The sequence below is a fragment of the Manis javanica genome, chromosome 4 (genome assembly GCF_040802235.1).
Source record: "Manis javanica isolate MJ-LG chromosome 4, MJ_LKY, whole genome shotgun sequence".
Taxonomy (NCBI): domain Eukaryota; kingdom Metazoa; phylum Chordata; class Mammalia; order Pholidota; family Manidae; genus Manis; species Manis javanica.
Window position 1 is genome coordinate 172,182,285 of NC_133159.1, and position 26,727 is coordinate 172,209,011.

Genomic DNA, 26,727 nt, shown 5'->3' on the forward strand with positions numbered 1-26,727 from the left:
GGTCTCCGCCGGCCTCGGGGGCGCGCCGCCGCCGACCATGTGCTGCGAGCGCCGAGCGCCGCCAAGGAGGGGGCCGGCCTGGCGCGCGCGCGCCGGCCCACGTGGACCGGGGCCGCGCCCGGCGCGCGTCGGCTCGGGCCCGGGCTGGGGGGTCACGGAAGGTAACCGCGTCGCCGACCCCGGCGGGCAGCGGGGTCCTGCGGGGCCGCCGCCGCCAACGCCGCCCGGGGCCTTGGCACGCCGCCCGCGAGTCCCCCCACCCCACCCGGGCGCGGCTGTGCGCGCCGGGCCCGACCGGACCCCGGCGCTTTGCCGCGCTGCAAGTGGGGGGCGCGGGCGTGCTCGGGAGCTCCTGAACCCGGTCTGCCAGCACCCCCAGCTCCCGGGCAGCCTCCCTTCCCGCAGCGCCCGCCGTGCCCACCGCCCAGTCCCGCCCGCGCCTTGAGTGTCTGGGGACTGCGGGGCGGCGCTCGTGGCTGCGGCGGTTCCGCGCCCGCCCCGGGCAGAACAGGTTCCTTCCAGTTTGGGTGTGAGCTGCGCGCGCGGCGCCGCGGACCCCGAGTTCCTCCTCCGGCGCCCGCTTCCCCCGGTTTCGTTAACTCGCGCACCCCGCTGGTTCCCCTTTGGGCGGGGGAAGGAAGTGCCGCAGTGAGCCCCGGGGAGCCGGCGTCCCGGCTGCTACGGGTGCCTAGCTGTCCCCCCTTTGCTGCGGCAGCGACAGCATCTGCGTTGCGCGACAGAGATGTGAACAGCCGGGCTGAGTCAGCATCCCCGGGCCGGGGCGCGCGCTTATCCTCTCTTCCCGGCGGGAGGCGCAGTCCACGCAGGTGCATGGCTACCTCGCCCGCGGGCAACCCGCTGTAGGGGAGGACCCGACGTAAAGGGAGTTCGTGATCCTCATCCCCAAGTCCCCGACCGCAGGGTCACTGTGAAAGCAGCAGGTGCTGTAAGGTAAACATGGGGGGGTGGAGGGGGGTACAAAGCAGTGTGCCTCATTCCGCGCATTTCGGAGCCCGCGGGGGCACAGACTTGGCTTCCTAATTTCCACCTCACATCCCGAGGGTCAGTCTGAGACCTGCTTGGAGACCAAGGCCTTATTCACCGCATTCCCCTGCCGACTTTGGCACCGGCTGTTGCCTTCACTAGGGTTCGGAGAACGTGGTTCTGATGTCAGAACCTCAAGAGAGCCGAGTCTGGGAGTGCGTGCACGGAGGGTCGCCACCGGGAGGAGTCAGTGATCTGAATTTTAATAAATTTTGCAATCGCTGCCTGATTTCTCTCATGATTTTAGGATAGGGTCTACTAGGTTGAATGCCATTATGTGCTATTAGAAGCTCTGGCGTGGGTTAGGCGGGGAGCAGGTGTCTTGGTGTAAAGTGTCCTGTTAATGGTCAGTATTGTACAGCCAGGACTCACTCAATAGCTCTGCGATCTTGCTGGAGTAACTTTTTGGGACGTCAATTTCCAAACCTGAAAAATGGGCACAATAGTGTGTTCCTAGAATTTAGGGGTTTTAATTTTTTTATGCCTGCACATGCAGGTCGAAGTGACTGGAATGCGGCAAGCCCTCAGTCCTCATTGGTTCTTACTGTTATTTTTGGCTGACCAAATCCAGTTGCTGACTCTAAACACACCCTGCCAGCGATTCTTTTTTCCGAGTTGTTCTTTGACGAGTCCACACCTAATGATATGTAGAAACTGATTTTAATCATGAAAATGAAAACAGTTTTAAAACAGGACTGCTGGTAAGTGTAATCTTTGATGTTTAGGATCGTACAGTGCATTAGGACCTGTCACTGCACTTGGGATGGAAATGTCATAGCTAATACAACAGTGTCTACTGTATTGAGCTTTTCCGAGGATCCTAGGGGGTGTAGCCCCTCATGTATGACCGAGTGACTCTAAGCAAGTCACCAAAGATCTTGGTGCTTCCAGCTCCTGGATTTTAAAAATCAGACATTGCCAAAAACCCTATGGGTGAATGATCGAGATAGCCCTATCAGAGTCACATTTGACCAAGGGGAACACTGGCTGTTGGGGAGGCATAACCATAATAATATTAGTAAATGTATTGTTACTAATAATAACCATACCTACTCTTAATTTCTTGCAGTTTGCTTTATTCCCAACTCTGTATTAAGTGCCACACATGTGATCTAATCTTACCACTGCAGCAACCTTTTGCAGTTGACATTCATCCCATTTTATAGATGAGACATGTTGAGGCACAGAGGCAGCTGGAGGATTCACACAAGGCTTCACATTTATAGAAACACAGTGACCCTTTTTGCAACTAAAGCTTGTCCAGAGATGACATCCGCCACCTGCGTTTGGATAATAAGAGAGGTGACTGGAAACTTCCTCGGCCTGGTCTTGCCCGCTCCAGACCAATGACTTTTGCCTGTCCTGGTTGGAGGCTGGCTTCACCTTGTTCCCTCAATCCTAGTGAGATGAAGCTTGAAAACCCCTGCTTTTATTTTTTCACTCCTCCAGGGAAAGCAAAGAGAAGGAGAACACTGCATTACCATGCTAATCAAACCCACCAAACAAAACACTCTGTTTAGTTCTAAATACCAACAAAAGAACCTTTGGAGTCTGGAGTGTGGAACCAGAAAGATCAGGACATGAAGTTAAGGGTTCAGCTCCCCTCTTGCCTCTTCTGTTGTGTCTGTTGTAGCCCAAGTGCAGGAGAGCCTCTCTTATCCTGCGTTTACAGTTGGGTGAGGCCATAGTGATGCCCTGAAAAATCCCTCAACATCTCAGGGAAATAAATTGGCTCCTGAGAGCTATCCCCACTGCTCTCTCTTTTCTAGCCATTTTACTGAGGGTTATTTGCATGACAACAGATTCCTTTGTGGAAAGTTGGCCTGCCAGTTCTCCGTCAACATTTAGAGGCCTTCTAGTCTTCATGTTGGGTTGCTAGGCAGATATGACCCTGGCTTGCAAATAAGCTCCCTGCATTTACCAGCCCGTGAGAACTTAAACTTCGGAGTAAGTAGATTGAAAGGCATCTCGTCTGGAGCTCAGAGAGCAGAAAGCCTGCTTTCAAGGGCTGGGTCTTCAGAGCAGCCAGTGAAGAAGGGGAGATCTTGAGGGGGCTTCTCTAGGAGGTCTTGACTGCCCACCCATCCATTTTCCCTCTGTCTCTCCACTCATTCTCTCATCTAAGGGCCTGTGTTCCAGGTGACCCACATGTATTTGACTGAGGCCAATGCTTGCTTTAAAACTTTAAAGATCTACTTCTCCAGACCGCAGAGAACCTCACAAACTTTCCCACTAGGAATGCTGATGTTCCAGGTAGATACGTTGGTTTGTAAGGCCTCATCCAACCACCACATTTGACGGTTTGAAGGAAAGCAGGTGTTCCTAAAGCAGGTTTGTCTGAGCACCTGCCATGGAGTTGACCTGTGCTCCGATAGGGTCGCACGGCTGGCCTGCTGAACCAGAAACAGGGTCTACCTGGGGTGCCCTGCTCCCTCTGTGAATGTCTCTGGGGGGAATACCGAAACACTGTGCCAGGGAAACTGCCTTTCGTCAAGTGAGTGTGTCCCACCCGCCCAAGTCCATCTTGTTAAAGATGGCTTTCCAGTGAAATCGTCTTATGCTTAATAATAATTTGTCCAAATTTATAATGTACATGTTTGGTTACAAATTATCATTTTCAATATAGTTGTGATAGTAACTCAATCCAGAAGGGATTCTTTTAATACTAAGTATTTAAAAAATGGATTTCAATTTATACACAGTCTGTATTTCAGAGAAATAGGATAAAGTAAGTACTTTTGAACACTAAAGTGTATTGTATTGTGATACAGTCTTGAAAAAAAGGAAAGTGACAGAAAGTTTCCAACCTACTGAGAAATGTTCTTACATGGCTCAGGTGTTTATATTACACTGGATACATTTAAAAGAGTGTTTTCTACATACAAAAGCCAACATTTTATTATAAAAGTCAACATTTACAGATAACTGAAATGGTATCTTTTGTAGCTATGTTATGTTACAATGAAAGGTAACTTAAGACTGTGATGATGGTTTGGACTGAATGTGACCCCCCCCACCCACACACTCCCAAGTTCACAGGTCAAAGCCCTAACTCCCTGTGTGACAGTATTTGGAGATGGGTCTTTGGGAGGTCGTTACGGTTAGAAGACATCACAATGAGAAATCTCTGAGAACACACACCAGGGAAAGACCCTGTGAGGACCTGGCAGGAAGGCAGCCGTCTGCTAGTCAGGAAGAGAGCCCTCACCAGAACTCTGACCTTAGACTTCCAGCTGCCAGAACTGTGAGAAAATTAATTTCTCTCATTTAAGCCACCCAGGCTGTGGTATATTGTTTGGGTAGCATGACCTGACTGATACAGAGGGGGTTTATTATTTTTCCAAATTCTTTTAGAGGAGACCCAAGAAAAAAAGTTTGCAGGCCACTGAGTATGGCCCATGTTAATAGGAGGACAAGAAAGATGTGGTCCTGCCCTCATGGATAAGCTCTCTGGGGAGATAACACCCACCCAGGAGTCACCATAGTGGCCCATGTGAGGCCAGTTAGGGGGCTACATAACTGAAAGGTATGATGCAAGATGCTTTAAGTGGTAAGATGCACATGAGCCTGGGCCCTGGGGCCTGACCTTGAATCCCAGCCATGCTCTCACTAGCTATATATTCTTGGGCAAATTACTTGCCTTCTGTCTGCCTCAGTCTGCTCATTCATGAAAGGGGGATAATAGTAATGCCCACTGCTTAGGGTTGTTGTGGGGGGTGCTTAGTGCTGTGCTTGGTAATGAGGAGGCTCTAACTCTTAGCTGGAGGGGTTGGGAGGATGGAGATTGAGGCCTAGAACAAGTAGGAAAAACCTTGTAAGGATGGGTAAGGGGCAGGGGCAGAGGTGAAGAGCAGGTGAGAGAGAGCATGCTGGATTGGGGAGAGGGAGGTCACCTCCCCAGCCATGGTGGTGTGGCCTCTGGTGATCTGACCGCTGTCACGCTTGGTTACCTTTTGGTGCAGTGGTGCTGATGGGTCTGTCATGGGGTGCATCTCATTAACTCTGGACTGAATTTTATTTGATTTCAACACTGTTGTTTGTTTCCAGACTTCTCAGTCTTCATTGTTTACTGCTGCTGAAGTTTTTCATCCTGTCACTAAAATAGAAAAAAAAAAAAGAACATTGTCTTGAGGAGGTCTCTGTAACTATTGCAAGCCTGTTGCAAAAGTTCTAAACACAAAACAAAAATCAAAATTCTCAGAACAAAGTGATTTTCTTCACATTGTTTATAGGAATAAATACATGTCCTATAAACATTTTATGACACAGTCATAGGTCACGAAATCTACTGGGAAGTGCTGGAAAGTGCTGGGTAGGGGACCACTGAGTTTTGCCCTGATGAAGTCAGGCTTTCTTTGGGTAATTGTTCAGGTTGCCCTGCCTGCCCATCATGTACCTCAAGGCTAAGAATAAAAACCTGCTGCCCTGCTATTTCTTGCCTAAAGGGAGATGCAGGCTTTCCCCCTGTGTTATCTAAATACACCCAGCCTGGCCTGCTGCACCCTGGAACAATACAGTGTTAAGCTTCTCTTTTAACCTTTAGCAGCTGTGCATCCGCATATTTTCAGATGGCTGGGGGATGATGCAAATCTGGAAGAAGGTTCAGGACTGTAGTATGGGCAGGAGGCAAGGTGGGATCCTGGGCTGCCATAGTGGGCGGAGGGCTAAGGCCCCCAAAGGTGAGCCCAAATAACTGGTAGGAGTGCCTGGTGGCACAGTGAGTGCAGGGAGCATCCATTCTTCCATTCCAGCCCCGTTGCTCCTCCATCACGCAGCTCCTGCTCATCACAACCCATTCGAGAGTCCTGCTAAATGCAGTCATCTCCCGGGTCACAAAGCCACACCCCAGAGGATGCGGTCCCTCCTCTCCAAGCGTGTACTGTCAAGTTCAGAAGACAGGACACATGTGGTTAGTACCTAACTCAGCATTTCAACAAGTGCACTTTTACAGGTGAGGGTGGCAGAGGAAGAACCCAGAAAGGTCACCTGCAGTGAGGGATGTGAGCCCAAGCTGGGCCTTCAGGGCAGACCTGGCCATAGTGGCTTGTGTTAGAAACTTGCATCCATCTGGCAAGTACTGATTGCACACCCTCGGGGCTAGGTACTGGGATAATGCTGTGCATGCATAAAACAGATAGAATCTCTGCCTGTATGGAATTTATATCCTTGATTAAAATTGTTAACTCCAGAATTTATGTCCTAGAGTTGTGGACTTTTCTTGCTGGACCCTCTAGCCCACTGTCGCCAAAAGTTCTTTTGGGTGTTACTGGTATTAAAATGTGACTCCCATTTTCAATTAGCATCAGCAAAAGGAGATGTCCGGCACACCCACTCTACATCTTGACCTGACCTCTTACTGTTAAGTTGTCCAAAACCAGACTGGCAGGCCGTACAGTACCCTGGTGGGCAGTGTGCTTCACAGACCCTGCACACTGTCAGCAGAGTCAGCCCAGGGACCTGGCTCAGGTTAAGCCAAAATGGCACAGACAGCTGTGGGATTGTGTGACAAGGAACTAGAGTTTGGAGCTTTGCAAATGCAAACCAGAGCCACCCTTCCCCTTCCCTTTGATGTAGTGTCCTTGGTGTTTGTAGCTTCTACCTTCTCTGGGTTCAGCATCTCACAGCAGAGCATGCTGACAGTTATGACTCAGCCAATAGCTTCAGGGAGTCTGGATTTCACCATCTACGCTGAGAATAGTTTTGTTTAATATTAATTTTAGTAATGCTTTGGGCTTGCATAGTACTTTTTCAAAGGGTTCTCATATTTGTTATTTCTTTATTCTCAAAACAATCTAGAGTTGGAGTAACAATAGCCCACATTTCCTGAGCACTTACTGAGAGCAGATACTTAGTGTCGGATCATTTCATCTCATGTTGTGTTTCGGGTGGGGGAAGTTTACAATGGCGCTGTTTCTCAGGTACATTGGGAAACTGAAGCACAGAGAAATCTGGTAACTTTGAGGTCGCATAGCCAGTGAATGACTATGTTGAGCCCTGGCCACACATTCTTCTGGAAACAGGTCAGCACATCCAAATCGGTTCCCCAAAAGGCAAAGGTACCAAGTAAAAGCTTCACTGGGTCAAGCCTTCCTGCCACCCCTCCAAATTGATCTTTTCCCTACTTCTGGCCCCGCATCAGCCTCAGAGGTTTTCAGATAAAACTTAGCTGGAATCCATCTTGGTTGGCTTGGGAAGCCATAACAAACTACTACAGACTGGGTGGCTTAAACAACTTTTCTTACAGTTCTGGAGGCTGGGAAGTCGTAAGTTCATGGGGCAGGCTGATGCGACTCCCGCTAAGAACTCTCTTCCTGGGTGGTGTACATCCACCATCTTGTTTTTGAAGCTTCTTGCTTCCCCTGTCAGAGAGAACAAGGGGTCTCCTACCTCTTAGTCTAAGGGCAGTAGTTCCATCCTGAGGGCCCCGCCCTCATGACCTCATTTTATCCTCATGACCTCCCAAAGGCTGCCATAGCTCCAACACCATCACGTTGAGGTTTAGGGCTTGACACAGGAATTTTAGGAGAACATTCAAGCATATTTCACTGTAGAGGTGGAAGAGATCTCGGGAAAGGGTAAACCTGCAAAAATAGAAAGTATTTAATAGAAAGTTCCTTACTGTCATGCAAACATGACACAGGAAAAAAATGAAACCTTGACACATGAACCACTGAGGGATCTTCACGTAACAGGGAGAAAGACGAATGAGATGGGCTCCCAGTAGAACTGAGCCTGAATCTGAGCTTACTTCTGGATCTAAAGGTCAATTTACAGCGGAAACGGGTTGTGGGAATGTTTTAAATGACACCATGGGATGCAGTCAGCCAGATCCAAAATCTGAGAAATTTTATAGGACAAACAACCAAATTTATTTACAAATATACTGTAAGGAAGAAAGAGGAAGAAATTCCAAATGAAAAGAGAAGAGACACATGAAGCAAATGCAGTGTGCGGTGGACTTCGTTTGGATCCTGATTGATTAGAAGAAACCATAAAAAAAAAATTGGTGATACAATAGAGGACATTTAAACACTGGATTTTGGGTGATACTAACAAATTATTAGTTCCAAAAAGGGGCTACTAATAGAATTGTAGCTATATTTAAAAAGAATCCTGATCTTTTGGAAAACCATATAAAAATATTTATGGATGAAATTATGTAATATCTGAGGTCTGCTTCAAAGTAATCCAGTGTATGCGGAAGACGAGGCACGGGAGGCTGGAAAGGAGACAGATGAAACTTAACAGGCCATGTGTTGATAACTGGTGAATCTGGATGTCGGGTACAGATGCATGAGGTTCCCAATTTTGCTATGTTTGACAGGTTCCGTACTAAAATGTTTAATATTAAAGTTAATCCTTCATTAAAAAAAGTCCTAAAACATTTGGCAAACAGGCCTTCAGGGAGTGGGTGTCTTAGTTGAGCTTGAGCCCTTCTGGCTTGCCCATACCACTCATGATATTTCTTCTTTAGTGGAAGATAGAATTTGAGAAAGGATGTTGTTCAGAAACCCATTGAGTCTCACTGTTTTCCTGACTCGTGTTCAAGGACCCAGATGTAACTTCTGCAAGGCCGCTGAGTTTGTAGGTGCCTGGCATGGTGCCCCCTCAGCTCTCTCTGTTTGGCTCCTGTCACAAGGCTCCCTTCTGTGACAGTCCCAACTGGAGGTTCCAGCCTAACGGTAGGACGGATGTCACATGTGCCCTGTGGATGAGTTTCCTGGCATCGGGGCTTCACAGAAATGATATTCCCAACAGCAGGTCTGGTGAGATTTTCAAGCTTAAAAAGAAAAAAAAAAGCATTTTAATTATCTAAGTGGAATTGTTCTCCCAGTCCAGGTGGAGGCATCCTCAGAATTCAGTTGTAAGATAAATACGGGGGGTGTGATGTACAGCATTACTGAAGTTAGCACTGCTGTATGGTACATTTGAAAGTTGCAAAGAGAGTATAGATCCCCTTTGTGTTAGCTCTTCATATTAAAATACAAAATTCAAGTAAATTTGAAGATCTAACTGGTTTTATTAAATGATTCATGAATCAGGCAGCATCCCTTCCAGCAAGCAGAGAGCTGTTTCCAGGAATTGTACCAAATGTAAGGTTCTTATACACTGGAGCATGGGGCAAAAAGTTACTAGTGTAAGAGCTTAGGGGGGAGTAGGGGGTCTTAGGCAGATGACATCACTAGGACTTTCCAAATTGATTGGTTTAAAATCCCACTCCTGGGAGAGGCTGAAACTGCAGTTAGCTTGGGCGTTCAGCCCCAGTGACTTGGCCTAGAAGCGGCCCCATGTTGCGCCTGTGTTTTTAATGCAAGGAAAAAAAATGCATTTTTCTCTTTTCTTATGTCTAAATGAAATGATCGATATTAACTAAACTTATTGGGGTGATTATTCTGCAATATATGTAAGTCGTCATGTACCCCTTAAACTTACACATACTGTGTGCCCATTATATGTCAATAAAACTTGAGAAAAAAATATAAAAGGGAAAAAAAAGATTTCCTTTGCATCTTCTGTTGAACTAAGAGTGAGGCCCCACAGATACACCCTAAGAAAGTTGTGTTTCTGATTCGGTCGGCCCCTGACAGATGGTGGGCTCTAAGGGCAAAGAGAGGGGCTCTGAGGATGTTCTTTACACATAGACATAAATAACCTGAATTATCTTGGTTACCATGGTAACTGGATTTTCTTCTCCACTTAGCCCTGGATTAGGGTGTGACAAAACTGAAGGAGGTGCTCACGGTCAGGGTCATGGGGCTGCAGGGTGGGCACCTGAGGGGGTGAATCAAGTTGCCTTCTTGAATGTTGTGCCCTAGGCTTGCCTCCCCCTAGCACCCTCCCTCTCCTGGACTCACCTGGACCAATGCCATGCATGCCTAACTTCTGAACTTCTTACCTGCTACCCAGCAACAAGTTAGTTTATTCTCAGCAGAGCAGCTGGACGGATTCTGTAACCTTATATCATAACCTTCCACTCCTGCTCAAACCCTCCTACAGCCCCCCTGTCACTCAGTAAAAGCCTGCCTTCCTGTTGGCCTCTCTGAGCACTGGCCCTACAGGGCCGTCTCTGCCACTCTGTCCCATGTGCTGGCCTTATTTCCCTTGTCCGTCCTTTGGCCTGGCCTTCTTTGGAGATGTAACTTCCCCTCACTGCGTGGCTCCCCCCTGTGCCTCCTGCAAAGCCTTATAGAAAGGTCACCTTCTCAAACGGCTGGCCTTGATCTCCTGTTTAACTTTGCACCTGCTCACCCCCACCCTCCCGACCCCCCTCCTGCTTTGATTTTCTCCTTAGCACTTGGGTTTTACCCATTCTGTTTCTTTCCGCCATTAGACTGTAAGCGGCTGAGGATAGGGGTTTTCGTCTTTCACTCAGTGCTGCGTGTGCCGTGCCAGGATCAAGACCTGTCATTCCGTCCATATTTGCTGCATGGAGATGTTGAGGAGGAACACATTTCCTCTCCTCCTTGAGCTCCTTCTAGCTCGTCTAGGAAGCAAACTGACGGGAGACAGGTTAACAGGAGAAAAAAAGCAAAGTTTAATTACATACTTATATATAGGGAAGCCATAGACATGAGTTCCAAAGACAGGGAGAAGTGTGGAATATATGCCATCCTGAACCTGGGACAAAGGGGTGGGGGTCTGAGACTTCAAAGGAAAAGGGAAGGTAATTCACAGGAATATGATGAGAGTAAATGTTTCATAGACAAAATGCTTGGTGTGTTCTGGGCCCAAACAGAAACAGCGGGGAACAGAATTTTTATCATTCTCAGCCACAATCCCTCCCTGTCCACCACCCCTAGTTCACATTATCATATAGCTTCTCTGGTGGTAACTCTCCTCCTGGGGTGGTTCCTCTGTCTAAATTCTTTTTATGCAGTTGGGGGAGGGGGCGATGGGAGGTCAAAATGTCTTCCTGAGTCTATTGGGCCTTGGTGATTTTTAGCCCAAAATAATCTGCATGTTACAATGGCACATCTTGGGGCAGCCTGCTCTGGTGCCTAACAGGTCCCCCCTCTGAAACTTCCCTGGAAGTTAAAATTTGTTAAAATTTGTTAAAAATTGAGGTGGTAAATGTTCCATCTCATTGAATCAGTCTAGGTCAGTTCAGCTGAGTGATGAAACAGGCATGTTCCCAAAGTTCGGCCTATGGTTCAAGTAATCAAGTATTAAAGAGACATTTCTATGGAAACAAAAGGAAAACAAAGGTTAATGGTTGGAGCAAATTATAAACCCAGTGTCAGCCCTGGGCGCTGCCAGTGAGCTCTCTGGGTGTCAGGCTCCGAGCATCCTCAGAGCGCCTGCAGGCAGTGGCAACTTGACATTTTCCTGGTTTGTTGTCATATGTCTCTGTTGATCTTTGAGCAGGAAGATTGCCTAAACATGGGCTATGGCAGTGATTTCTATCTAGTTCATATCAAGACACGGCTTCAGGAACAAGGGCCATTTTAGTTCTCAATGATTCCAAGTCTCAAGGATGGGAGGAAAATTGAAAACCATAGTTTGGAGAGTAGGAGCTAGACATTGGAGGAAACTAGAAAAATTCAGCATCCTCTCCAGTTTACAATGAACAGTGTTTGAATCTAATAATCTATAAAAGTGCACTATTGAAACATATCCTTAAAGTCACCCTCATATTTGTTAGAGGCAACCATACCAAGACTAATGTGTTTGTAAAATAAGTTTAGCTTCAGAACATTTGGCCTAATTATTTACATACGTGCAGCAAGAATAGCAATTGATCACATAAGATCTTTCGAATGTGCTTTGCTGGAACTTTTCATAAGGAATTTCAGGTTGAACTTTTAAAGGCCTCTTGAGGTCAGGAAAGCCAGCCAAGGACTTGCCATCAGACTTTGTATGCAATACCTAAAGATTTGGGTGAATTCCTCTCCTCGACGTCCCTAAGATATTCTGAGGTTCCTGCACCTGCCAAGAAGTGACCTTCCCTTACTCACCTGATGAGGCTGCTGGGAACCCTGCAAGCAAGGTACCAGGCCTATTCTTCCAGTGCACTTTACTGGCCCCATAAAGTCAACCCTAGATCCTTAAAGCCGTCTGGTCATATCTGAGTCTGTGCACATCTGTCAATTATAATATTCCAGTCTAAGCCTTGGTAATATAACCATTTCCAATTGTGTCCTCTTATGAGGAGAACAGATTCTTACTGAACCTGTGTAAATAAATATATTGCCATAAAATATAAACATACTGAGAGTTTCTAAATTCTGGAGGGATCAGGGAGAAAAAGATACATGTTTCTGTTCTGCTTACAAAGATAATTTGCCAAATCGCTCTAAGTCATAGAGGCTTAAGAAAAAGTGTCCTTAAATCTGGAAAACCAAAATGTTTCAAACAAAAGTCATAAAAATTAAAATCATCTCCTTCAGTTCATTTAGTCCCATGTTATTAAATCTCGTCTTGCTTAAATCCAGTTTTTTCACTAATTCCAGAGTAAAACAGTAACTGTCTATAAATGACAGAAGACTTAAAGATGGCATTGGTTACAGATCTGATGAGAGTTTATCATAATGCAGTTGACAAGGAAATTTGGTTATTTCTGTAATATACAACATTCAATAACTTTAATTAAAGTGATAACATACCAGGACATATAAGATTTCTATGAATTTCATATAGTTTCTTCAACACATTTTAATAACATTTTTCTACACCAATAAAATCTAAGGCTTAGCATCCCTTATTTGACAATGGTTCCCGTTTAACTTAGGTTACCCAATAGTTAAATTAGAGGTAAAAAGGACTTTTAGAATTTGATTTTGGGAAGTCGTCAAACATATCAAAAGGTTTGAACTAAATAGGATCACAGATCATTATGAAATCAATACTTATTCATTCAACCAAAGTGACAATAAAAGATGTTAAAGACAAACACAGAAAGTCACATAGTTGTTAGCAAAACTTAGCTCTTGTAATATTATGATTTGTTTAAGTCCTCAAAAGATGTGATTCAGACAACATGAAGCCTAAGAAAGTGTGCTGATGAAACAATTAGAAAATCTTTTATACTCTCTTGATATTTTAAGGGTAGAACAATAATTAAAGGAGACTTTGTCCTTTTAACAGACAGAAAACAAAATTCTAATCTTGCCGTGTACTTTATATTAAAATTCATTTAATGTTAGGCAGCATGACCACACATTAAATTTCTTTTCAGAGATTCCTTTCACAGAAATCTCCTACAATTTTCTATTTCACTTTTAGATTTTTGTCCTGTGTTCCCTCTTTCCCAGACTCTTTAGGACAATTCATTTTCTCTACCTTTAACAAAACTACATTTCCATTCCTCAGACCTTCTTTCCCCTAAAGCACCCATCCTCCTTTTCTTGCATGTAGAGATGTTTCCCTTATTATTTCAAGTAGTCTTAATTAGAACTTAAAGCCCTTAGAAACCTTAATTTTCAGTGAAAACTAAGAAGTAAGCTATTGCAAAATACTACACTAGCATCCTTTGATTGGCAGTTCTGGGAGTACACTTCTTCAGTTCTAGAAACATGCTTATTCATGGTACAATCTTTCAGTAAGTGTAAAACATGTTTACTAACAGACCCAAATTATCTTTAGTTTCTCTCTAATAAGGAACCCCAAAGTAGATAAACCTATGTTTGGTAATTAATGTTCATTATTTTATCTTATTTGAAAATGATCTAGATGGTTGATGAATTTAACTTAACTCATTCTCATGCTTCAAACTCTAAGGTTTCAAGTTACCAAAAAGATTTCCAAGGTGTTTTATGTACATATATCTTAACATGATTATTTCTAAAAAGTTCACCTACTACATCTATTTACTTTATTTGTTGTCAACAACCATGCATAGATTATTTATAAAGGCTTCATTAGACTTTAAAGTCAGCCATTCCCACAAGCCTTATTTTAAAAAGATTTATCAGATAACATCAACTTACATGATTTTTAAAGTAAACCTAGGCAGAATAAGTTTTCATTCTAATGCTTATAACTCTAAAGACATGTCGATTTTACTTAAATCAATCTTAGACTAGCTTTAATTTACCAAAGATTACCCAAATCAAGTAAATTTGAAAAGCATTTGTGTTCATTTCCATCAGAATGTGAGACTTTAGGAATGTCCAAATCTTGCAAGTGTTTGTTTTTAAACCAAGTAATTTTAGCAATATCATCCGGAGGTAGAAACATATCTCCCACTTAAAACAAAGGTCACGTACACAAACAAATATACAAACAGCTGCCAAGTTTTATAGTTACTAATATTTGTAAAGATTATATTTACCTAATTTCTAATTTCTAAATATTTCCCTTCTTTCTCTCTGGTTTTCCTGATGAGAAACTTGCCTCTGAAGTCTGTATTTTAAATGTCCTAAGAAAGATGGAGGTAGAAAATTTATATCACAAAAGCACAGACAAGAGTATCTAAGTTTTCTTCCAGGGTTGAGTCCTGGGGAAAACATATTTTCCTACTATCAGAAGTCTATCGTAATATTTAAATTTTTCCTTTTCTCAAGTCCAAGACAACCCTGTTTTGAAATGTTCTAATTTTTTATGCTATTAAGAAGCATTTTAAGATGAATAGGCAAGGCCTGGATCTTTAAATAGAAGTAACCTGGGCTTTGAATTGCTTTTAGACTCCCCATCCCTGGTCTTGCAAAGACTCAGTTTGCATAACAAGGACTGATGTAGTCATTCCCCTATATTGAAATGTCGTGTTTCTTTCCTTCTGGGTACATTTAAGTGGGGAGAAGGCCTAGAAAAATTCCATCAGTATCTCAATATCTGTTTCCAGTTTGCCCCCAAATGCTATTGTAGTTACTAAATCCTTCTTACTGTATAGTCAGATTTGAGCTGGGACGAACCGTAAATTTTTCTGACAGTATTAAACAACCCCATGCACTCAAGAAGCATTCTTAAAGGGATGAGAAAGACATTGACAAGATCTGGAGCTACTCCCGAAGATGACCGAAGCAATAAGCAGCAGAGCGCAAGTGCCAGGCAGACAGAGAGCCAGAGAGACGGGCAAGAAGGCAAAAGCTATTCCAGGGGGTCTGGATTTTCAAAGGAAAGGGCATCGTGAAATCCCATTTCCCTCTTTCTCCAGCCCCAGAACATTGGCCTTCTGTTGATCTTTTGCAGGAGGGCCTCCCAGAACTTTCATCAACTGTTTTCCTCCTTAAGAGGGTTGTGAATAGTCCCTAATCTTTTTAACTCCTCTCTAAATTTGGTAGGATTTTCTGAAAGTGGAGGTTAAAGGGCTTTTATAATTTAAAATATCCGCTGCTATCCAGGGTACATGAAATTTTCTTTCTCAGTGCGGGGGTCTAGGATACATCTGCAAAGGACATGGCAGGGGGATGCCTGAGCTGGGAGCTTCTGATTACAGAGCCCTGGAAGTGGGAGGAAAGCAGGCCTTACTGCAGACTCAGGTTCTTGTTAAACTCACGTTCTGGCTTCCAGCATTTCCTTGAGTGACCTGTATTCTTTGGGCTTAGAGATTAGGTTGAAGTATTCCTTACACATCTATAGGGAAAGGAAGTTAAAACAGGCATATGGGGCTAGATTTGAAGGGGAATTTACGTTGAATGTGGACATAGTTTTTGTTCTAAGCCTACTTTTAGTTCTTCTTGTCAAAGGAATCCCTATAGTTAAAATTATATGGAAAAGCCAATTCAGAGCTCTTCCATAAGGACTTTCTTTTTCTTTCCAGTTTAGCCAATTTAAAGGATCCACTGTCTGACCGTTGACAAGTGGGATCTTAATAGTGACTCAAACCAATAAGCTTTTCTACGGAAAGACCCAGAGGGAACTTTCCAGGCTTAAACTAAAGGTGCAAGAGGCATGCCTAGAGAATAGATGGTGCAGCCCACGTGGTACAGAGTCCACCTCCATAGCCTAAGAAGGCAAAGACCTTCGTTGCACAGGCAGTAAGGATGGTGTAGTGGGAACGATGTCTCTGATCTCCCTCAAATGTGAGATGCCTCTAGTCACAGCCCTGCTAATGTGTGACTCTGGCAAGCGATACTGGAATGGGACCTTTCCAGCACTAACAAGTGACCAAGGATGAGACTACAAAAGTCCCTTAAGGGTTGGGACCTTGGGACAAACTCCCCTGAGAGCTGGCACAACCAGATAAATGACACATTTTCAGATCTGCAGCCTGTGGGGCTGCCCACCAGGTGCGTGCCGCACTGCATCCTTCAGGTGGGGGCAGCCAGAGAGAGAATGTCCTCACTGGCCACAGAGCCAAGCTCTCAAGACACACAACAAGACCCAAGGGAAACTTACCTGCACATTAACAGCTTTAGCCAAGACTTGGTTCTCCTTGGAAGCTAAGCTAAGACCTAGGAAGATGTGACGTTGGGTTGGGGACTAAATGGGTTTACAGTGTATCTCGTTGCACAAAGATTTTCTTGAGGTTGATAGGTGACCTAGTGTCCATCTAATGTATTCTGTGGCCAATTTATCCTATCATGGGAGTCTCCCTGAGGTGGCAGGTGCTCTAACAGCCTTTAACTGCTTGATCTGTGCCCACCAGTTCTGCAGCTCTGGCTTCCAAGTTGTCCCTAGGCAACAGCCTTGAGCTCCTGGGTGCATTTACAAATGACACAAAAGACACAGCCAAAGAGAGCCAAAGACCATATCTGGGAAGAAATGGATCTGCAAAAACCAAGAGTCCTCAACCAAACTGACCAAGAGTCGTCAAGCCCAAGGAACTAGTTCTGCAACATTTTCTCCTGTTCATGCAAATTTAAAGAGTGTCACCAGTCTCAGTCCATCAGACCCTGCAGACAGAGATTCCAGGAGGCTGACATGGTAAGAAACCTTCCCTCCCGCCGGCTGTTGCCCGATGTCCTGGAATCTCTCAGTTGCAGCAGCCTGTGAGTGAGCAATGTCCAGGAAGTTAAGTATCCTGCCGACTACACCAGCTTTTGGGGAGGAAGAAATTTCCTCTATCCCTTGATGTCCTTCTAGCTTGTCTAAGAATCAAATTGACATGAGACAGGTTAATAGGAGAAAAAAGCCAAAGCTTAATTATGTACCTAAAGGGAAGTCATAGCCATGGGTTCCAAAGAGAGTCAGGGAGAATGAGATATGTACGCCCTCCTGAACCAAGGAGAAGCGGGTAGGGGTCTAAGACTTCAAAGGAAAAGGGAAGTAATTCTCAGGAGTATGAAAAGAGTGAATGCTTGGTAAACAAAACTCTTGATGGGCCCCACAGAAACAATGGGGTGCAGAGAGGCATTGTAACATTCTTAGCCACAATCCCTCCCTGTCCACCACCCCAAGTTCACATTATCATATAGCTTCTATGGTGGCAGCTCTCCTCTTGGGGAGGTTCCCCCAGCTGAATTCTTTTTATGCAGTTGTGGGGTGGGAGGTCAAAGCGTCTTCCTGAGTCTTTGGGGTTGATGGTTTCCAGCTCAGATAATCTGCATGTCACAGTGGCACATCTTGGGGCAGCCTGCCCTTGGTCCCTACTGATGACAATGCACCGGGGAATCTTTTCAGTCCACATGTGGGCAGCTGGCACCCTGGGCCCCTCCTGGCAGCCCCATCTCGCAGATGTGTGACTCCTGGCCCCAGCCAGCGCACCGTGTTCTGATTTGGCGGTTAAAACAACATTACTCTGCAACCAGAGATCACACTCCCCCTGCTCCTTTGTCTTTTTTGGCCTCAGCTCATCAGAAGCTTTGTCTCTGGAAAACCAACAGAGCCCTCTGCCAAAAAGGTCTGCCCGACCTTCTTGTTATTTCAGCTGTTTTCGATGCCCTCTAGCAAGCTGCTTGGCCACAGGGAGGCCCATGGGGAGCTGGGTCAGGTGATGGACTTCCAGCCCTGGTGTTCAGATTCTGCAAAGTGCATCTTCAGGTTGCCCCATCTCGTTTGATTCTCAGCCCTTCTGGCCAGCAGCCTGCCTGTTGGTCATTCTGCTGCTTATGAGTGCCTTTACCCATAAGCAAGCCCAGAACCTAAAGGGAGGCCTGTCCTTAGCAGAGCCAGCAGCCTTGCTTTACCCTAGGATCGTAGAGAACGCAGGTCATTGCAAAGCTGGTTGGCAGCTAAGGTCTACTGATAGCTGGGGAGCACAGAGACATGAGCAGTGGTTCATACTCGTGCTCAGCAAGGATCTCTCCCTTTCAGTTCTGCCCCAATAGAACGGATGGGTACTCCTTGTGGGGTTTGTTGAACCCCAAGGTGGTCAAGGAACCCCATGGAAGGAGAGTTGAAAACTTTATTTGCTAAAGACTCCCCTTTTCTTTCTTAGCCCACGTGAGGGTTCCATGCCTGTGTTCACTCTCCCTTCTGGGAGGTGCAGGGTGAGGCAGAAAGAGAAAGATAAGATACTGAGCTCAAAGTCTCAGCTTGGATCTTGTGAAAAACTTCCCCCAATTTATTGACAAATAAAAATTATATATATTTATTGTGTTCAAGGTGATGTTTTGATATACACATACATTATGAATGATTACCATAATCAAAGTAATTAATACATCCATCACTTTACATAATACTGTTTTAATTTTTTGTGGAGAGAAAATTGAAGGTCTCCTCTCTTAGCAAATTTCAAGCATGCAATACAGCATTGTCAACTCTAGTCACCACGCTAATCACTATTGTTAACATTAGATCCCCAGAAGTTATTAGTACTGCGTAACTGAAAGCTTGTGCTCTTTTTGCTCATGTCCCCCCTGCCCCATGACCGGTCCCTGGCAGCCACCATTCTATGCTCTGCTTCCATGAGTTTGTCTGTTTTAAACAGTTTCACATATAAGTGAGATCAGGCACTATTTGTCTTTCTGTGCCTAGCTTATTTCACTGAACATAATGTCCTCCAATTTCACCCAGGTTGTTGCAAATGGCAGAACATTCTTTTTAAAGGCTACATAATATTCCATTTAAGGCTAAATTATACATACATATTCTTATTTTATTTATTTAGTTATATAGCACGTTTTCTTTATTTAATTCATTGATGGGCACTTAGGTTGTATCCATATCTTGGCTATTGTGAGTAATGTTGCAATAAACATGGGGGTGCCAATACGTCTTCAAGATCCTGATTTCATTTCCTTTGGATATATACCTACATCCATGTGCTGGATCATGTAGTCATTCTATTTTTAAGTTTTTGAGGAACTTCCATACTGTTTTCCATAATGTCAGCTTGACTCTTAATCAAAGTCCATGGCTTGCTCAGAGTCCAGTCTTTGAATGTCTGATTTGCCTTTTTACTGTAGTTAAAAAAAAATAAATGGGGAAAGGATTATATGTCTCCCTGGAGGTATGGGCATGAAGGATAATGTAATGGTGTAGTGGCTAAATTAGCTTATTTCCATTTGGTAAAAATTTAAGTGAATGAGTCTCTTTGAAAACCCTCAAAGGAATGTTTTATCATGGAACTCTTAAGAAAAACAATCTGTTTATTTATGTTACTACCTTAATTTTAGCTTTTTCTTATGTGCATATTTTCCCCTGAAGTCTTTCATTTTGGGTCATTCCAAAGTGGATTATTGATGAAGAATGAGACCACTCTACTGTTCCAAGCTAAGTAGCTTTAGGAAGAAAAGTCTCCTATGATTGTTGCTCATGGTTAGAAACCAGTAGAATGAGGCTGGGAATCAACCAGCATGTCAACAACTGTTGGTTAGGCAGCCTCCTTGTGCAGCCTCTTTCTTCTAGAAAGGGAAAAGTCTTCCGGGCCTCAAGATCAACAAATACCAGTTGAATCTGATTGAGTTTGAAATAATAACTCTCCTTTTGGAAAACAGAAGAATTTGCATTTCTGAACAATTGATTCATTGGCCTCCAGATGACCGTGACTGTTTACTTGGACTTCCTTTTATTTTGATTAAGTATGTATTTGCCCATCCTTTTAAGTTTATCTAGGTCTTCCAGGATTTACATACCTCCAACCACCCCCATGCACTTGTGTTAGCCACGGGCTGGCCGGCCAGCTTTATCAGCTGTGCGTTCCTTCCTCAAGGACAGGGATGCACAACTGGAAATAGCATCATGTGTAACCCCAGCCATAGTAGCATCTTTATATATTACAAAGTGCTTCTCCTTTAATCTCTTCCATGGGTTGGGTGTTCACCTGAGGTTTTTATTTGGTCCAGACGTTCAAGTCTGTGTCTCCTTTCTAACCTTGCAAAGTCAAGGCTTTTACGTGAATGAGGGGCAATATGCTTTACTTCTGTGCTTCCCACTTGCAAGCCACACTTGCACGCATAACCTTCAATTCCCGTCTTTCATAATTCAACCTGACTTACTGCTTTTTGTTTGTCCATTGAAGCTGAATTATCTCCAGTGAGGTTAAGCACCAGTCAGACTAACCATCTCTAGGTAGGTTAGTTTTCTTTTAGAACCAAAAGCACAATGTTTTTGTTTGCTAAGCACCTTGCTACTCCAAGTGCGATCCAAAGACTACAAAGACTAGTCCTCACCAGGGAGCTTGTTAGGAATACATACCTCAAGCCCTAGCCTTATCTACTGAATCTACATTTAAATAAGATCTTCAGGTGATGTATATGTACATCCAGTGTGAGAAGCAGTGGTTGAGCATGTCTTAATTTTTAATTTTCTTAAAAATTACATTGTCAAGATGTAAAGGGACACATTTCCATTGAAACATTTTCTTTGAAACTTTTTTCTAACATCTTATTTTGAAAATTTCAAATATTTAGCAAAATTGGGAGTTCTACAGTGAGCACCCATATATATTATCCACCCAGATGCTACTATTAACTTTTTTTTGTTAACTTTCATCAAGAATTTTATATAGAAATATTAGTTTATGAGCTGGAGGATATTATGCTCAGTGAAATAAGCCAGGCAGAGAAAGACAAGTGCCAAATGATTTTCCTTATTTGTGGAGTATAACAACGAAGCAAAACTGAAGGAACAAAACAGCAGCAGACTCACAGACTCCAAGAAGGGACTGTGGTTACCAAAGGGGAGGGGTGTGGGAGGATGGGTGGGGAGGGAGGGAGAGGGGGATTGAGGGGTATTATGTTTAGTACACATGGTCGGGGGGAGTCACGGGGAAAACAGTGTAGCACAGAGAAGGCAAATTGTGAATCTGTGGCATCTTACTACACTGATGGACAGTGACTGCACTGGGGTATGGGTGGGAACTTGATAATATGGGTGAATGTAGTAACCACATTGTTTTTTCATGTGAAACCTTCATAAGAGTGTACATCAATAATACCTTAATAAAAAACTTAAAAAAAAGAAATATTAGTTTACAGCATGACCATTGGAAAGAATCATGTGTTGGTAATAAGGTCTCACTCTTTCTTCTAGAATTCTCAGTGGGTTTGATCAGGTCACAATTAGTTTGGGAATTTCTTATGAATCAGATAAGCATGGTGGGATGGGAGTTGGGGGCACCTGGATTTTGTAGGGTTGGGTGCTGGTCCTTGCCCTAGTCAGGACACTGGGCCTCAGAATTCTCATCAATAAGGTGAGTGGGTGCAGTGATATCATCTCTAATGTGTCTCCCAACCCTATGATTATAGGTTCATTGCAAATATTATCATCATCATTATTTCTCAGGTGGAGAAACTGATGAACCAGTTAAATATTCAAATAAGAAGGAAAACATGTGTTGGCATGGAAAAGTGGTTATTTCCTAAGCTACTGAGTAAAACACAGCTGCACTGGCATTTTGGACTCTGTTTTCTTGTCAATTTTTGTTCTTTCAGGAAACCTCACAGAAATATGAAGCGCTCAACCATCTGGAGCTCAGAAACTCATTCGCGGCTGACTGCGGCTTCTAGAACCTCCAGGTGTTTTGCAGATGTGAGAATTTATCCTGCACTCGCCAGCTGGAGTCCTGAACAGATGCAAGCCTTGTGCTTTGGCTCTAACGTCCTGGAGCACAGAGAGGTCATTTTCTAAGTGGCCAAAGAGCAGTTGTTGACACTGATGTCTGATTGCTGCTCACAGCTGGTCCTTTTATGGAGCTGCTGTAGGGAAAGAAAATTTGGGATTGTATGTTTCCTGACTCTCTCGAATTAGGATTCCAGAAGAAGGTCTCATTTCTGTCTCCATCCCTATAGGCGCCACCACCACCGCCAGCATCTTCTTGCAAACTCCACCACTACTCTCCAGGGACTACCAGCATTGAGCAAAAGGGAGCCCCCAGAAAAGTCCCCAGCCGTGGCCCAGCACCACCCTGGACAACCAGAATCCTCCCCTCCCCACCATGGGCTGGCTTTTTCTAAAGGTTTTGCTGGTGGGGGTGAGTTTCTTGGGATGTCTCTATCCTCTTGTGGATTTCTGCTTCAGTGGGGAAGCAAGAGGCCAGAGACCAAATTTCGTGATCATTTTGGCAGATGACATGGGGTGGGGTGACCTGGGAGCAAACTGGGCAGAAACGAAGGACACTGCCAACCTTGATAAGATGGCTGCAGAAGGAATGAGGTGAGTCTTGAGGATGCCAAGCCAGCATTTCTCTGGATGTCTTGCTCTGACTCTTGTGGGGAGGTGGCAGTGTAAAGCACTTACAGAGCAACTGATGGGTCTGTGTCGATTTAATCATTGATTGAGTGACTTGTCTTGAAGCCAGTACAGTATTATGAAGAAATCCATCCATTTGTTGGTCCACCCAATAACATCTTTCAGTGTGTGTGTGTTAGGAGATGGGAATTCAGAGGCAAACAGGGAAAAAATCCTTGCCCTCAAGGTACTTACCTGTTTGGTAGCAGAGATAGATTAAGAGGAAAGTAGGAACTACAATCTAATGCCCAGCCTGCATCAGAAATTTTTGTCTTTGAGTGGGGAGGGCAGGGAACCCAGCCTGAGAATCAAGGGAGAAGGTGACCTTTGAAGACTAACTGAGGGTCAGTGAGGCACATGAAGGCCAGAGAGGACAGGCTTATGGGTCCATGTCAGGCACACTCAACCCAAAGGGACCTCAGAAAGGGATGGGGTGTGTGCATCTGAACAGGTTGAAAGGGTTATAATTTTTTGGTCCACGTGTGCAGCCTGTTTCCCTGCTTAGATAGAGAGCACATATCAGGGCTTCCAGACTTCTGGGTTTCCTCCTTGGCCTGATGCTGATCTGCTGGCCAGCTCAGATGCCATCTGCACTGGCCTGCAGTCCTCCATTGGGCTCGGTGTGAATCATTCCAGCTGGCTGGTTAGGACAACACGGGGGGCATCTCCACTGTTCTAGCCACTTGCATCCTCAAGCCGGGCACTTCCCCTGAGATAGGGACCCTTGGGGTCCCTGCATCTGGTCTCACCCACTCCAGTCTATCCTCCTCGCCTCAGCCAGAGTGAACTTTCTAGAAACACTTTTGCTTCCAATCCTTCAAAGGCATTTTGTGGTCCTAGAGATCAAATGCAAACAGTAGCTTACAAGCCCAGCCCATTCTCCACACCACGGCCCTGCGTGGCCCTTTCGGCCCTCCGACAGTTGCCCCCTCACTTGGGCTCCCCCTGTGGGGTTCACCCCTCCCACTGTCCTTTCCGCTTCCTCCGTTTTGTCAGTTCCCACCCACCGCTCGGGGCCCGATTCCGTAAGAAGTCCCAGGAAGGCTTTCGCAGGTGCTCCGGCGTATCTGCCTTCGCCCTTGCTGCTCTCCGTGGTGCGTGTTTGACCCTCTGGGTGCCCGGGTTGGACTGAATAGTGTCTCCCGAATTCTTGGCCTCCTGGAACATCAGAACATGACCTTACCTTGCAGTAGTGTCTTCACACGTGTCCTTAGAGATCTTGATGACGTCGTCCTGGATTTAGGTGGGTCTTAAACCCAGTACTGAGCGGTAGTGACCTCATGACAAGAGGAGGGGACACAGCGAGATGCGCAGAGGAGAAGAGGACGTGAGGCTGGAGGCAGCGGACGGACTGATGCGCCTCCCAGCCGAGCTGCCGAGGATGCGGGCGACCCTGCGAAGCCGGCGGGGAGGCGCGGGCAGGATCCTCCTCACCTTGTGATCTCACCCTCCTCACCTCCTGAACTGCGAGGGGGCAAGCTGCTGTCATTGCAACGCTCTCATTTGGGGTCCTCGCGCCGGCAGCCCCCTGGAAATCCATACAGCTTCCTTCTCGCTCTGGGCTTCAGGAAGTGAAAGGCTTTGTCTCTTCCTCCGCCCTTGTACTTCCAGTGCCCAGCACAGTGCCTGGTGCATAGTAGGCAATTCATAAGTATTCGCTCATCGATAAGCGGACTTGAGGGGTTCAAGATGCCTTGAAGAGTCACTCCTAAGTTTGTTGGTCAGAACGTTTTTCTGGGGCGAGAGTTCATCAATAGCACTTACCAGCCCCTCAAAGGGAGCTGGGTTGCCAAGTCCCTAAGAACATCTGCTTTTGGTGTCCAGAGCTTTGTGGGGAAACACCCGGCTCATTATTTGAACCGAGAGTTGAGAGGCCCCGACATCCTCTTACGAGCTGTCCCCACCAGCGCGCTCTTACCCTGAGCAGAAAGGGCATCTCCGGGACCAGATGCAAACGCAGTTTGGTGGGCTCCCCTATTTTTTTCTCCCCTTGATGAAAACACTCCCTTCGTCTGAGCCTTGTGACAGAGGGGGCCGGGCAGGCGGCCCTCTGGTCTGGTGTTGACAGCTTTTCACTCTGTGCTTTGTTGACAGGAAAGCAGGCTTCCTGTGAGGCCGCAGGTTGATTCACTGCTGGCTTCTCCCCCGGCCTGCTCACTGCCAGTGGGGAACCGTAACTTTCGGACAAGGACTCTTAGTGGCAGAGTCTAAGGGTGACTGGAGAAGGTATCTTTTGTATCGCCTCCTTTTTATTAGTGTGTTGGTTTCCTAGGACCGCTGAAACAAACTGTGGCAAACTAGGTGCTTTAAAGCAACACATATTTATCCTCTCGCAGTTCAGAGGCTGGCAGTTCTACATCAAGGTGTCGGAAGGATTGGCTCCTTCTGGAAGCTTTGAGGAAGAATCCCTTACACGCCCCTCTCCTAGCTTCTGGTGGCTGCCAGCACTACTCCGGTTTCTGCCTCTGCTGTTAACGTGGCCTGCTCCCTGCGTGTGTGGCTCTGAGCTTCTCTCTTCTCATAAGGACACCGGTCATTGGCTTTAAGGCCCAACCTAATCCCGTATGGCCTCATCTCAACTTGATCTGCAAAGACCCCATTTCCAAATAAGGTCATATTCACAGGTTCTGGATTGACATGAAATTTGTGTGTGTGTGTGTGTGTGTGTGTGTGTGTGTGTGTGTGTGTGTGTGTGTGTGTGCACGTTGGCACGGGGGTGGGGTGGGGGCAGCACTGCTATTTACCCCAACAGTTAGCTGTCTGTATATATCTCTGCCTCATATCCTAACACAGACTGTAATACAACAGGTGCTCCATAAGTATTCACTGATTTGAAGACTAAATACCCAGCTTAAGAGGGTGAGCTCGAGCCAGATGCTTGGGTGAAATCTCGGTTCTACGAACTTTCTACCTGTGTGACCCTGGGCAAGCTACGTCATCCCTCAGGGCTCTGCTTTCCTCTTTTGTGAATGGGGGACAAGGGTGGCACCCAGCTCATAGGATACTGTGAGGATTAAATAGAATAATCCATGTAAGCAGTTAGTACAAAGCCTGGCACACAATGGATGTGGGTTTTATGTTGGTGGTTTTTTGTTATCATTATTAGAGATAATATGCATTTGAGTGGTCAGTGTGAGCTGGCTGCTTTGCATAATGAAAGGTCTAAATGATAAATCATGGAAGGTGAAGTGGGGCTCCAGGAGTAACAGGGTTCCAAGTCCCTGCTGATGTCTATCTGGACCGTGTGCACTGGGCCAGCAACTGTATTGGGATCGAATGCAACAGCTGCAGTGATAGCCAATCTGTACTGCGTCCTTGCAAGGTGCCATGCTCCAAACATCGCTCCATTTAATTCTTGCTAGTCCCCCAATGCTTTCTTCTTTCACCGATGAGGAAATCAAGTTCAGGTAACTAGTCCAGAGTTGGTGAGTGGCTGAGTCAACATTCCTTCATTCTGGAGCCTTATCTTTAAGAACTGGGAGAAGAGGGGAATTAGCAGATCGTATCCTTCAAGGCCTGGGCAAGCTCTGCCAGGGGGTCTGTTGAAGAAGAGGAGATGGGCATCTCAACATTTTTCCTCTTTTTGGGACTGGCAAAGCATCTCTGTGCTGTCCAGGTGTAAGAGGCAACCTGAGAAATGTGGTTTAGATGCCACTCATCTGAAAAGTTGATACAGCTGCTGGAGAGGAGATCCAATCAGCCTGGGATGTGTGATTGCCAAGGCTTCAGATGCCCATGATCTCACTCTGCCTACTCCGACTTCATCTCCCAGCCCCTCCCCAGGCTCCTAACATTGCTGTTATTTGTATTCTTTGAACACACACTTTGCCTGTCTTGGGGCCTTCACGCAGCACAGGCTGCTCCCTCTGCATTGGCTCTGCTGCGCTGACCTCCCCCATGCCCCCCTCTCCTGGCTGGAGGGTCATGCCTATAACAGCACCTCACTCTGTGCCCTGACCCCCAAGTTCCCCCAAGCTGGGCTCAGCTGTCCTCTCAGGAGCTGCTGGATTCTGTCGTTCCTAGACCAAGTCCCCAAGACAACACTTAAATGTCTCTGTAATATTTACCTCTACTTCCCTCCAGCACACACCATTCGTTTTTTTCCCCCCAAACTGGTGATGGTAGATGCAATTTGTCAATATTATGGAAAGAATAGGCACAATTCACAACATAATTGCGGTGTTGTCA

The 26,727-nt window shown here is 45.6% G+C and overlaps 1 protein-coding gene across 15 annotated transcripts in view; it reads left to right on the forward strand.

Moving 5' to 3' along the window:
* ARSG (arylsulfatase G) overlaps window positions 1–26,727 on the forward strand; it is a 149,496-nt gene that overhangs the window by 20,674 nt on the left and 102,095 nt on the right. Inside the window, exons 1-4 of one of the 15 annotated variants that reach the window (XM_073235826.1) lie at window positions 140–827; window positions 21,744–21,840; window positions 22,101–22,282; window positions 22,377–22,464. The exons of 7 other annotated variants lie outside the window; for them this stretch is intronic. In XM_073235826.1, coding sequence (XP_073091927.1) covers window positions 21,839–21,840; window positions 22,101–22,282; window positions 22,377–22,464 — 272 coding nt within the window. In that variant the 5' untranslated portion in view covers window positions 140–827; window positions 21,744–21,838. Of the gene's footprint in view, window positions 1–139; window positions 952–21,743; window positions 22,465–26,727 lie in introns of those variants that run through there. 7 more of the 15 variants (XM_036997265.2, XM_036997264.2, XM_036997268.2 and 4 more) reach the window with 7 other exon arrangements.